The sequence below is a fragment of the Mus pahari genome, chromosome 16, assembly GCF_900095145.1.
Source record: "Mus pahari chromosome 16, PAHARI_EIJ_v1.1, whole genome shotgun sequence".
NCBI classification, from domain to species: Eukaryota; Metazoa; Chordata; class Mammalia; order Rodentia; family Muridae; genus Mus; species Mus pahari.
Window position 1 is genome coordinate 38,066,092 of NC_034605.1, and position 11,893 is coordinate 38,077,984.

Below are 11,893 nucleotides of genomic sequence, written 5' to 3' on the forward strand. Positions count from 1 at the left end.
CGTTCTTTTATCAACCCTCTAAAATCTTTCTGAAGATAGTTTAGGAAGGAAAGACAACACACCAAAGGCTTACATTAGAACCACCTTACATGTTTCTGAAAATTTACTCTTTAAAACTATCTTCCTAGAAATGGAAATGGTTAGTCAGAGTGGTTCTGCTCAGTGTGAGGTTTGGCAGCTATCTTGGCAACTCTTGTCTTCCCAGTTGTGGAGACGTTTTCTCTTCATAGTGTCAAATCTTTTCACATATGTAGGTTTCTCAGTGGCCAAAAAGCATTGGATCTCTTGGAACTGGAGTTATAGGCAATTGAGTTAGAGGCCGTTGTGAGCTTCCTGATACAGCTCAGATAAGCTAAGAACTGAACCCAGGTCCTCTGCAAGAACGGTAAGCCAGGCTAGAGAGGGCTCTGTGCTTGAGAGCCCTGGTTCCTTATGCAGAGGACCCACAGGGTGGATCAGAGCCCTCCCTTTCTCTTCCCTCTCACTATAAATAAATAGATTAATTGGTATTTTAAAATTTAAAAAGAAAGCCTTAAGGTCACATTAGACTTACCTATGTTTGTCTTTCCTGTACATAGTAATCAGTAGTGTACTTTTAAATTGGTTTTATTAAAGCATAACTAGGCCAATAGACAGGGGTGCTTGCACAGGGCCTGAATAAGTTTAATCCCCAGATCTTACAGGGATCATCATTTGAGAACCAAGTCTTGAGAGTTGTTTTCTGGGGACTGGAGAATTGGCTCAGTGGTTAAGAACACTGACTGCTCTTCCAGAGGTCCTGAGTTCAATTCCCAGCAACCACATGGTGGCTCACAACCATCTGTAATGTGATCAGATGCCCTCTTCTGGTGTGTCTGGAAACAGCTACAGTGTACTCACCATGTACATAAAATAAATAAATAAATAATTTTTTTCGATATTTTTTCAAAATATTGTCCTGAGAGCTGGCCACTCTAGCTATAAATGTGAGTTTCCAGGTCATCGTGAGACTGTCTTCAGGCAGTAAGATGGAGGACAATAGGGAAAGGCACCTGCTCTGGTCTCTGCATTCTTGCCCAGGGATGTGCTCACTCACCCTCACAAGCATGTCTACACACAAGATGATATGATACAGAGCAGTAGCCCTTGAATCACAGCTTTGGTACCCTGAGAGTATAGAGGTGCTGACAGCGCCGCTCAGTGGTAGGGTGCATGACTAGCATACACAGTATCTAGAAAAATCAAAGAAACAAGAAACATAAGTATTTGTTTTTGTTGTGCTTAACTCCATATCTATAAGAAAATAATGTAACTCGGTAAATATTATTAACTGTGTTTAGTTGGTTAAATTCTTGAGTGAGAGGCCAAAGAGATTCCTCAAGACCATTTGCTGCTCTAACAGAGGTCCTGGGTTTGGTTCCCAGCACCCACATGGTGGTTCACTGTTGTTGTCTATTAGTTCCAGGGGCTTAAATGTCCTTTTAGGCCTCTGTGGATACCAGTTGTACACATACATACATTCATTTAGGCCCTCACAAACAAAACCTTTAAAAACAAATTATTAAAGAATTTGGGTCTTGCTATTCCCAGTCCTCATAGCCTCCTTCGGAGTGCTGGGATTATATGTTGTATCGCCATGTCTGGACACCTTTATTTAATAGAATAGATTTTGAAGGTGTCTTGGTTTAAGTTTCTTTTACTGCAATGAAAAACAGTGACCCAAAAAGAAAATTGGGGAGGAAAGGACTTAATTCAGCTTATACTTCTGAATCTATAGTTCATCATTGAAGGACGTTAGGATAGAAACCCTAAGCAGGGCAGGAATCAGATGCAGGAGCTGATGCAGAGGCCATGGAGGGATGGTGCTTATTGGCTGGCTTGCTCAGGCTGCCTTCTGAGAGAACCCAGGACCACCAGCCCAGGGATGGTACCAGCCTCAGTGGGCTGGGCCCTCCTCCATTGATCACTAATTGAGAAAATGCCTTATAGCTGGATTTCATCGAAGCATTTCCTAAAATGGAGAGCCTTCTTCTTATGGCTTTAGCTTATGTCAAGTAGACACACAAAACCAGGCAATACAGAAAAAAATTTAAGCATTGAGTTCGAAGTCACCCTTTATTCTTCCCCACACATGGTGGTGTTTGCTCACTTTATTTGATACTTTAACAAATATTTATTTGTCCCTTTTTTTCTTTCAAATAGAGATAGGAGTCGAAGGAGCAGGTCACGCTTGAGGAGAAGGTCTCGATCACGGGGTGGTCATAGGCGAAGGAGCAGAAGCAAAGTAAAGGAAGATAAATTTAAAGGGAGTCTCTCGGAAGGAATGAAAGTTGAGCAGGAGTCTTCATCTGATGATAAGTAAGAACGGACTGTTACCAATCCATGATTCTAGTTTAGGAAAATTGGTGTACTGGAGGGCTTTAGTTTCTGCCTAACTGTCATAAGTGAATACCTGATTTCATCCTGAATTTAAAAGCTAACCTTCTGTGCTTATTAGGTATGTTTTTCTGTACTTAAGAGCTCTGCTTTTTCTAGATTGAGTTGAATATGGGGCCATCATTTTACTGTCTTCCTTTTGTTTTTATTAGAGCAGACCAGTTTAGGGGAAGACGTTTCTATACAAAATTTAGACTTTTCAGTTTATGTCAGATGTTGCATGTTTTTCCATTGGACTAGTTGGTGGGCAGTATATCTGTTACAGTGAGATAGAGAAACAGTTCAAATGACTAAGTTTTCTAAAGTATTAGAAAATGTTTTAAAATGCAAGCTTCTAAAAGCACTGTCTGAGAAGCAAAGCTAAAAGTGTTTCTCAGTAGCACTTCTTGCCTCGCTGCAGACAGTTTGTTCATGTCTGAAGACATGTTGTCACCCGGTGGCAGAAGGCCAGGGATACTAGAATCTCTAATGCACAGGCCAATTCCCCTCACAAAACAATCCACCCCTCAAATCAGCGGTGCTTGAACTAAGGAGTCACTGTTGGCTCATGACTGAGGAAGCTGGGCAGGAGAAGGGTTCTGTGTAGAGCTTGGCATAGTCACAGTGCACAATGTATTAAACTATTCAGTGTGCGCATATAGTACTCATAGACTACTCAGTGTGCGCATATAGTACTCATAAACTATTCATTGGTGCACATACAGTACTCAGAGACTACTCAATGTATAATACAGTACTCATAGTCTACTCAGAGTACACTTACAGTACTCATAGTCTACTCAGTGGTACACATACAGTACTCATAAACTACTCAGTGGTACACATACAGTACTCATAGTCCACTCAGTGTGCACATATAGTACTCAGAGACTACTCAGTGTGCACATATAGTACTCATAGTCTACTCAGTGTGCACATACAGTACTCATAAACTACTCAGTGGTGGTTCATAAAGATTGGGGAGGTCCTTGAAGAACATGTGGGCTGGCAGTCCACGTAGAATTGGACATTGAGCCATGTCCATCTGAAAAGAGTCAAGTATTTGTATCTTTAAAATCCTTTTTTTGTTTATCATGTTGGTTTTTGCTGGGTTTGTAGGTGACTCCACAACCTGCATGCATTTTTGATAGGAAATAGACCAGAAGCTTCCATGAGCTTTCTGTGACCCAGAAAAAAAAAAAGTCAGCTTATCTGTTCTGCCTTTGCTTTAGATATGAGAAAATGTAGATCAGAGCAGTCACAAGAGTCACTGGTAGGTATTTGAAATGATCTTTCTTGTTTCCCGTTTTGGTGCAGTGAACAAGGTGAGGGTAAAATTTGCTAGGCTCCCATTAGACAACTTTGAGCCTTGGATCAGTGATGACTTAGATCGTAGCTCAAACTTTAATATAAAAATGTACAAGTTAACAGTTTAGGAATCTGCAAAAATGTTTGAAAACTTTTTTTTTTTTTTTTAAGCCTTGAAGATTTTGATGTGGAGGAAGAAGATGAAGAGGCTCTGATAGAACAGAGAAGAATACAGAGGCAAGCAATTGTGCAGGTATGTGATGGTCCTTCTAGTGCTGGGTAATCAGGACAAGAAAAGATGAAGTTGAGAAAGTAGTAGTAACAGTAACCAGGTCACTAGAAGAATTTACACACATGAGTCTTACTTAAAACTGACCTGTTCCTTTTTGTTTTGTTTTATATCGAACTGTAATACAAACTTGTGTAAAACAAACATGAAAATTCTTACAGTGTAGGGTAAATTGGAAGTTCTTTTAGCAAAATCAGTTATTTGGTACTGTACAAAAAACTACTTTCTCTAAAAGGATAATGGAAAATTTTTACAATTTCAATTTTGCTTCAGGCTTTTGCATGAGTGCATGCATGCGTGCATGTGTGTATCACAGCCTGATCATTTTGTAGGAGTTGTTTTTTCCTACTGTGTATGGGTTCTGGAGATTGAACTTGGATTGCCAACTTATTGGCAGTCACATTTACCCACTAAGCCATATTGCTAGCCCACAATTGGGGTTTAAATGAAAGCTGAGTGAGAAAGATTGTTATACACGTCTCAACAGTCATGAAGCAATAAGATTTGCTGCTTTGAAAGACAAACCACATCTCCTTGGCTGTCCTGAGACAAAAGTCATGCCAGAGGATAGAATTTGATATGGTCAGGTCAGGTAATATCACTTGATGAATGTACACCAAACACAACTACTTTTCAGAGTTTCATAATAGGGAATTTTGTAGGTATTATGTACCTTATGTAAGCCAGGAGTGGATGCCTTTGTTGTTTTACATTTGCAGTGCTCCCAAAGTCCTAATGCAGCAACTGTTTGCAAGTAATATATTTAGATAATATCTGGTTTATGAAGCTGATGTATCTGTTGTTATTATAGAAATATAAATACCTTGCTGAAGATAGCAATATATCTGTGCCGTCTGAGCCAAGCAGCCCCCAGAGCAGCACAAGATCACGGTCCCCTTCGCCAGACGACATCTTGGAGCGAGTTGCTGCTGATGTAAAAGAATATGAGCGGGAGAATGTTGACACCTTTGAGGCCTCGGTAAAAGCCAAACATAATCTAATGACAGTTGAACAGAATAATGGTGAGTTAGAGTGTCTAATGAAGCTTTTCTCTGCAGGTTTAGCTGTTTAACCTTATAACACAGTTGAGGAAAATTAAAAAGAAGTAGGAATATTAATCCTCAAGTAATATCCTGTATTAATATGATTTTTAACTTATTTTGTGTATATATGTGTCTGTATGGTAGGAGAGCACGCGCAGGCCAAGGGAAAACCTAAGATTTTATTTCTCAGTTCCCACCTGTCTTTTCTTGAGACAGGGTCCCTCACTGGTTTGCAGCTTGCTGAATAGGCCCAGCTGGCTGGCTAGGGAGCCGCTGTCTTTGTCTCCCCAGTGCTGGGATCACAAGTGTGTACTGCTTTGATGCCCTACTTGTTTAATACAGGTTTTGGCAAGATAAGGACTCTACTGATTCTTATTGTCAAGGATATTTGTTCAGGCATCTGACTGATTTGTGGCCACCCATTGCATTCTAATTTAATAAAAATGCACATCAGGTCGTTTTCAGTACTGAGCCACAGTTTTGGAAGTTGCCTAGAAAACCAATGTATGTACAAGAAAGAGAAGTTTAATTAACACCACTGACTTTTTTCTTGACTTTGGTTTTAGTTTCTGTTTTCATTTCTCCAGTATCAGTAGTGGACTATAAATTGTCAGACTCTCCTTGCAAGTTAGGTAATTTTGCCATCCCATAAACCACACCTGTGTACTTATTCATCCAAAGTCTTATTCATATAGTATCGTTGTCTTAGAAGTTTAGTCGCTGCTCTTGATAAGTACTTGTACCTCATGGCAGCTTGAGTTTGTATTTCTCTTACTGTGATTTGGGTGATCGCTTGTTGAGAACCATCGTAGTTCTTTTTCCTTGTCCAGTTTTCTATATGAGTATTAGGTATTTTAGGGGAAACTATTAAACTGGTGGAGGCTGATCTATATCTGACTAAAAGGGGAATTTACCCTTTGAGGTATTTAATATGAGACTTTGTTTGTTTTTCAAGTCAGGCTTTCTCTGTGTAGCCCTGGCTGTCCTGGAAATTTTTCTGTAGAGCAAGCTGGCCTCGAACTCAGAGAGATCTGCTTGCCTCTGCCTCCTGAGTGCTGGGATTAAATGAGTATACCGCCACACTGACTTAAATTAAGGTTTTAGGGATACCTTTTCATTTTAATCCAAGATTCTCATAGAGCTATTTGTCTAAAAATGGCAAAAGTTGACGTTAGTTTCCTGCTTTGTACTTGCAGTGGATATTACATATCAAGTGTAAAACATGTTTCTCAGTTGAATTATTAGTTGAAAGCCAATGTATAAGGAGGAGAAGTCTGATTAATACTTCTGATTATTCTATTGACTTGGATTTTAATTTCTGCTTTTATGTCTCAAGTTCTAATGCATATTTATTTCATTTAAGGTTCATCTCAGAAGAAGCTTTTGGCACCTGATATGTTTACAGAATCTGATGATATGTTTGCTGCTTATTTTGATGTGAGTTATTTTAAATCAGTGACATAGGAGAAAGGTCTGTGTATCTAATGCTTGTGGGTAGTTACAGAGCAATGAGGTTTACATTAACTACACTGGAAGTGCTGACATCTGGACAGGCTGTGTAAGCAGCATCTCAGAACTGAAGTGTTCCAGCTTTGTTCCTCTCTAAGGTCAAAACTGTATCAGAGGTTTTAAAATATACACAGGAGGACAATTAGAGAACTTTACCAAAGTTGCACATCCACCCAAAAGCCTAACTGTGTATAGTACTTGTACATGTAGGTACAAATGGTACCTCAGCACATGAACAGGAATGTAAGTGTAGTAGTTAGATACCATGATGGGGTTGGTTAGGTGGTCTTTGTCAGTAGGAATTTTCTGGTTTTAGTTTTATTTTGTTCTTTTTGCTGTAATGTTTCATCAGTGCCTTTTTATTGAAAGTCTTTACTACAGATAAACCTGAAAGTCTGAAGCCTTTTCAGTTTATATTTAAAGGGTCATAAATCTAAGGTCTTAGAAGAAAGAGAGGATAGTTGTTACAGGAAAAATCAAAATGAGGTAGAATAATCACTGTGTGAGACATTGTGCTTGGCCTAAGAAGTCTGTAATGCACCCCACGGAGCACACAGGAACACTAGAAGAGAGAGAAGGGTTAAGAGAAGATGAAGTACCAAGTACTGCCCCCCTTGAAGTATCAGCACTCACCATTTGCCTAGGTGATACTTGGTTCCCTTTCTGATACTCTAATGAAATACCTGGACAATTAATTTATAAAGAAAAAAGATTTGTTTGGGTTCTAGCCCATAATCAGTTGGCCTTGCTGGTTTGGGTTCATGAGTAGACAGTATGGCAGGAGCAAGTAGCAGTGAACTTGCTCATTTAATAGTCAAACAGGGGGAGAAAAAGAGGATTTGGGGTCTTATAAGCTCCTTCAATCTTATAGTTGTCAGCTCTTTAAAAGATTCCATTGCCTACCAGCAGTGCCAGCCTAGGAACCAAAGCCTTTATCACAAAGACTTGGGAGTGTGGGTTGAGGGGGGCTTTTAATAAACTACAGCATTATTGCAGGACCTTCTGGGTATCATGGAGAATAATATGGAATAGGGTTATTCACAAATACTAGATAGATGTTGTTATTTTTAATTTTCCACACAGGCTCAACCTAGTACAGCCAGTGAATGTTACTACATTTCATGCCTGTGTGGTAAGGGTACAAATGTCTCCATGGACAGGGAGGCAGAGAAGGAAATGATGCAAATCGGTAGGTAATATCGGACACCGTCGTTGGTTAAATGAGTTCCAGTCTGTACGAGTTTCTCCAGTCTGGCTCATCAGCTAAAGGAAACTAGATCTGATTTTGAACTTTTATTTTAATTTTTAGTGCCTAATCAAGCCCAAAAGCTTTCGGAAATCTTTTAAAAATATTTTTCCTGTTATTTAAGATGTAACACATTTTGGTAATTTTATCTTGGCTACCTTGAACTTGTATATAAGCAATAGTAACAATCAACTACTATAATAAAATGCTAGTATTGCCGTTTTTTGTAATTAAGGAGTTACTTTAAGTGTGCAATCACCTGGTGTTCTCCCTGATTTCAGAGTGCTCGTCTCCGAGCTGCTGGCATTGGGAAAGATTTCAAAGAAAATCCCAACCTCAGAGACAATTGGACAGATGCAGAAGGCTATTACCGTAAGTTTGCATTTCTCATCAACTTTAAAATTCATTGTGTAATTCCATAAAAGTACACTGCTCAGATAATCACATATTGTTGAACTCCTTATAGAAAGGTATGGCAGAGCTAGTCACAGCATGTGAATTTTTGTTATATTCCAGTGAGCAGCCCAAAAGCACTACATAGTAATTAAAGCAAGCCTAAATTTGTATGTAGATGTTTTCAGGCATGAGTAAATTCTCTAGAGAAGAGGGTCTACCACTTGAACATCTTTTTATTATAAGTCAAGAAAAGCAGCCTACAAAGGAACTCAGGTGCCAGTCATGGAAGTCTTTGTCATCCAGTACTACAGCTGAAGGCAGCTCAGTGAAATGTTTATAAAGTTGTCAGCAATGGATAGGACCACAGGACCTCTGAGAGTTTCTGAAATAGGAATGCAGCTTCTGTCACATTCTGAGAAGATGACCAGTAGGGGCGGTGCCTGGATTTCCATTGTGTATTAGAAACAGTGGAGATTTGATCCAATTTTAAATAACTCCAATGTGTAAATGACTTGATTTTATTTTCATAATCATATCTTTAATTTTTAAATTTGGTTTTAGGTGTGAACATCGGGGAAGTCCTAGATAAACGTTATAATGTGTATGGCTACACTGGGCAGGGTGTATTTAGCAATGTTGTACGTGCCAGAGATAATGCAAGAGCCAATCAGGAAGTGGCTGTAAAGATCATCAGGAACAATGAACTCATGTAAGTTCAGAACTGAACTACAATCAACAAAACACCCAACGAGAACCTTAGTTTACTAAAATTTTTAGAAAAGATTTTTGACTCTAGGATTTTAAATATAGAGCCATGTGTTATGTGGGAAGTTCTATTATGTCAAACTCATTTCAGTACCTACTCTGCACCAGTATGTCTTTAGACCCTATAACCCCCCCCCCCCTGTGTCACCTAGTGCCAACTTCTGCTCTGACAGCTTTAATCTAGCAAGGAGAAATGAAAAGATATGGATTGTTACTGAGCACATAGCAGCCAGTACATCAAAATGATTCATTGGCTACTGACAGGAATTATTTGTGTCTGTCATTCTTGGGCTTTTCTTTTTTGTAAGCATAAATAATTGCCATTCCCACATATTTAAAGCTTTTCACTGGCCTTTGAATGTTAGAAGTATTACAGATTTTTCTTGAAGTCTTTGACTGTCCTAGGTTTAGAAAGATGTGTTTGGCTGGAAAGTCTAACCTTCTGTACTGTAGACACTCACTTTTTAGATGCAGTTTATGACAGCTTATAATCAGATTTTTCAATAGTAAAGTTATATTTAGGGAGACATACCCAATAATTACATTCTTAGAAGAATCAGAATAATAATTATATGAAGATATTTTGAGATTTAAAAATTTTAATTAAATAACACTTAGGTAGGTAGTATATTACCCATAGTGTATCAGGCCATGTCTAACAGATGTTACTCCTAAATTCTTGTGTCCTAATCTTTTTTTCATTGAAGGCAAAAGACTGGTTTAAAAGAGCTAGAATTCTTGAAAAAACTTAATGATGCTGATCCTGATGACAAGTTCCATTGCCTGCGCCTCTTTAGACACTTTTACCACAAACAGCATCTCTGTCTCGTGTTTGAGCCTCTCAGGTAAAGTGTCAAGACCAGAATAGACAATTGCTCCTGTAGTTTGTCTAGCAGCCTCATGATGGGTAAATGTGAAGAACTGCTTAATTTTCCTGTTGGTTCTTATTAATTGTATTATCTTGAAAATCACGAGTGTGTAGAACATTCAGTTCTGTATTGGGTGGCAGACAGTAAGAAACCTCAGGTACCCTGCAGGTCAGCAGGGGTGGTGGGGATAACAGTTTGTTTGACCTTCAGCAATATGGCTTCTGAGTTGTATTTTCAGGTGAAGACCTTCTCAAGTAATAGTTCTTCCGTTGTTTATTTTGAAAGTTGAACTTTATTGGGAAGTGGTATTATGGACATACTGTTATTCTCCCATCTCAGTGCCAAATAATTTATCAGGCATTCTGAATAAGGGTTCCCAACAATTATATAAGTTGTATTTTGCACTTGATTTTACTTTGTGCTTGAAAGATTTTGCCTTTTGTATTTGATTTTTGACCCATTTTCTTGTCTTTTCTCTCCTTAAAGTATGAATTTGCGAGAGGTATTAAAAAAATATGGTAAGGATGTTGGTCTCCATATTAAGGCTGTACGATCTTACAGTCAGCAGTTGTTCCTGGCATTGAAACTCCTTAAAAGATGTAATATCCTACATGCAGATATCAAACCAGATAATATTCTGGTAAGTCAAGCAACCATGTCACCTTGTGTGTATATTCATATCTCTTCCTACTAACTAATAATAGGATTATTGCTATACTATAAAATAGCATTTAATATAATTTCATGTTTAATGGCTCATACTTGCCAAATTTTATCTTTGTTTGAAATTGATCAGTGAATTTCATAGAAAACTTTGAGGAAAGAGGAGATGAATTGTTGTCACTTTTAAAAATTTTGATGGAGGGATTTATAGTGTGCAGTGACCCCAAGAATGATGGTAATGATGTCCATGAGTAGCTAGAGAAGAATGTTCAGTGTTGTATCTTGTGGACACAGGAACTGCTTTCTGCCGAGCAGCTATTTGGAGTTTAAAAGGTGCTTGTTTGGTTCACTTGGTATTTTGAAATCCAGTCTTGCTCTTTAGTGGTCTCAAACTCATCCCCCAGTTGCCCAAATCTCATGCTGAGATTACAGATATTTTTGTTTGTTTGTTTGTTTTGCCTTTGAAGCTGGCTTCTGGGGACCCAAGCAGTAAGGTTCAGCTCCGGCTTGGTGTTGTTAAAAGGCCTCCCTTTGAAGTTGTGACGTCTCTTGTTAGTGATTTCTCATGTAGTGCAGTCAGATTTCAGTGTCTGATGTTTTTGACATTCAGAGCTACGTCATCATGGTGATAGTGTTAGTGCAGAAGCACGAATACCTCCGCCGTCTTTGGCCTCTTTGCCTTTCTGTGGTACTCACACTCTGAAGCACAGTCACAACTTAGTCAATTGCTTGATCGTCTGCCAGCAGTGTGTTCTACAACATGTGTTTTCTTTGAATGGTTTTTCCTTTTTTCCTCTTTATTTTGACTTCAAGTGTGTGGTTGTCTTGCCTGCGTGTATATGTGTGTACGTGTACACACACACACACACACAAAAACATAAGTGGAATGTCCACAGATTGCAGAACACCAGATTCCTTGGGACTGGAATTGTAGACAGCTGTGAGCTGCCATGTGAGTTCTGGGAACCCAGCACCTCCCCCACGCCACTGTTTTCTCTGGGATCAGAAGCCTCTTCACAACTGAAATCTTTTTCTAGCCCTCACGCCTCTGGGTTTGTTTGTTTGTTTGTTTGTTTGTTTGTTTAATGCATGCTTTTTTAAAAAAAATCTAGAATTCTTTAAAAACCATTGTGAAAAACAATACACATATACAATAAACCCCTGCAGGTTAGGCAGTTACACAGCAAACACTTGTGTAGTGCTGTGCGCTTTGATGTTTGACAGTGCCCTAGAAGCTCTTGTTCTTTTCTTTTGTTTTTTGTTTTTTTTAAGATTTATTTATTTATTATATGTAAGTACACTGTAGCTGTCTTCAGACACTCAAGAAGAGGGCGTCAGATCTTGTTACAGATGGTTGTGAGCCACCATGTGGTTTCTGGGATTTGAACTCCGGACCTTTGGAAGAGCAGTC

General features: G+C 38.8%; 1 protein-coding gene across 14 annotated transcripts in view; it reads left to right on the top strand.

Moving 5' to 3' along the window:
• Prpf4b (pre-mRNA processing factor 4B) overlaps positions 1-11,893 on the top strand; it is a 32,149-nt gene that overhangs the window by 11,584 nt on the left and 8,672 nt on the right. For all 14 annotated transcript variants that reach the window (XM_029547376.1, XM_029547377.1, XM_029547378.1 and 11 more), the window contains exons 4-11: positions 2,182-2,337; positions 3,874-3,955; positions 4,803-5,013; positions 6,398-6,471; positions 8,071-8,161; positions 8,747-8,894; positions 9,658-9,795; positions 10,306-10,459. In XM_029547376.1, the coding sequence (XP_029403236.1) occupies positions 2,182-2,337; positions 3,874-3,955; positions 4,803-5,013; positions 6,398-6,471; positions 8,071-8,161; positions 8,747-8,894; positions 9,658-9,795; positions 10,306-10,459 (1,054 nt within the window). The remainder of the gene's footprint in view (positions 1-2,181; positions 2,338-3,873; positions 3,956-4,802; positions 5,014-6,397; positions 6,472-8,070; positions 8,162-8,746; positions 8,895-9,657; positions 9,796-10,305; positions 10,460-11,893) is intronic.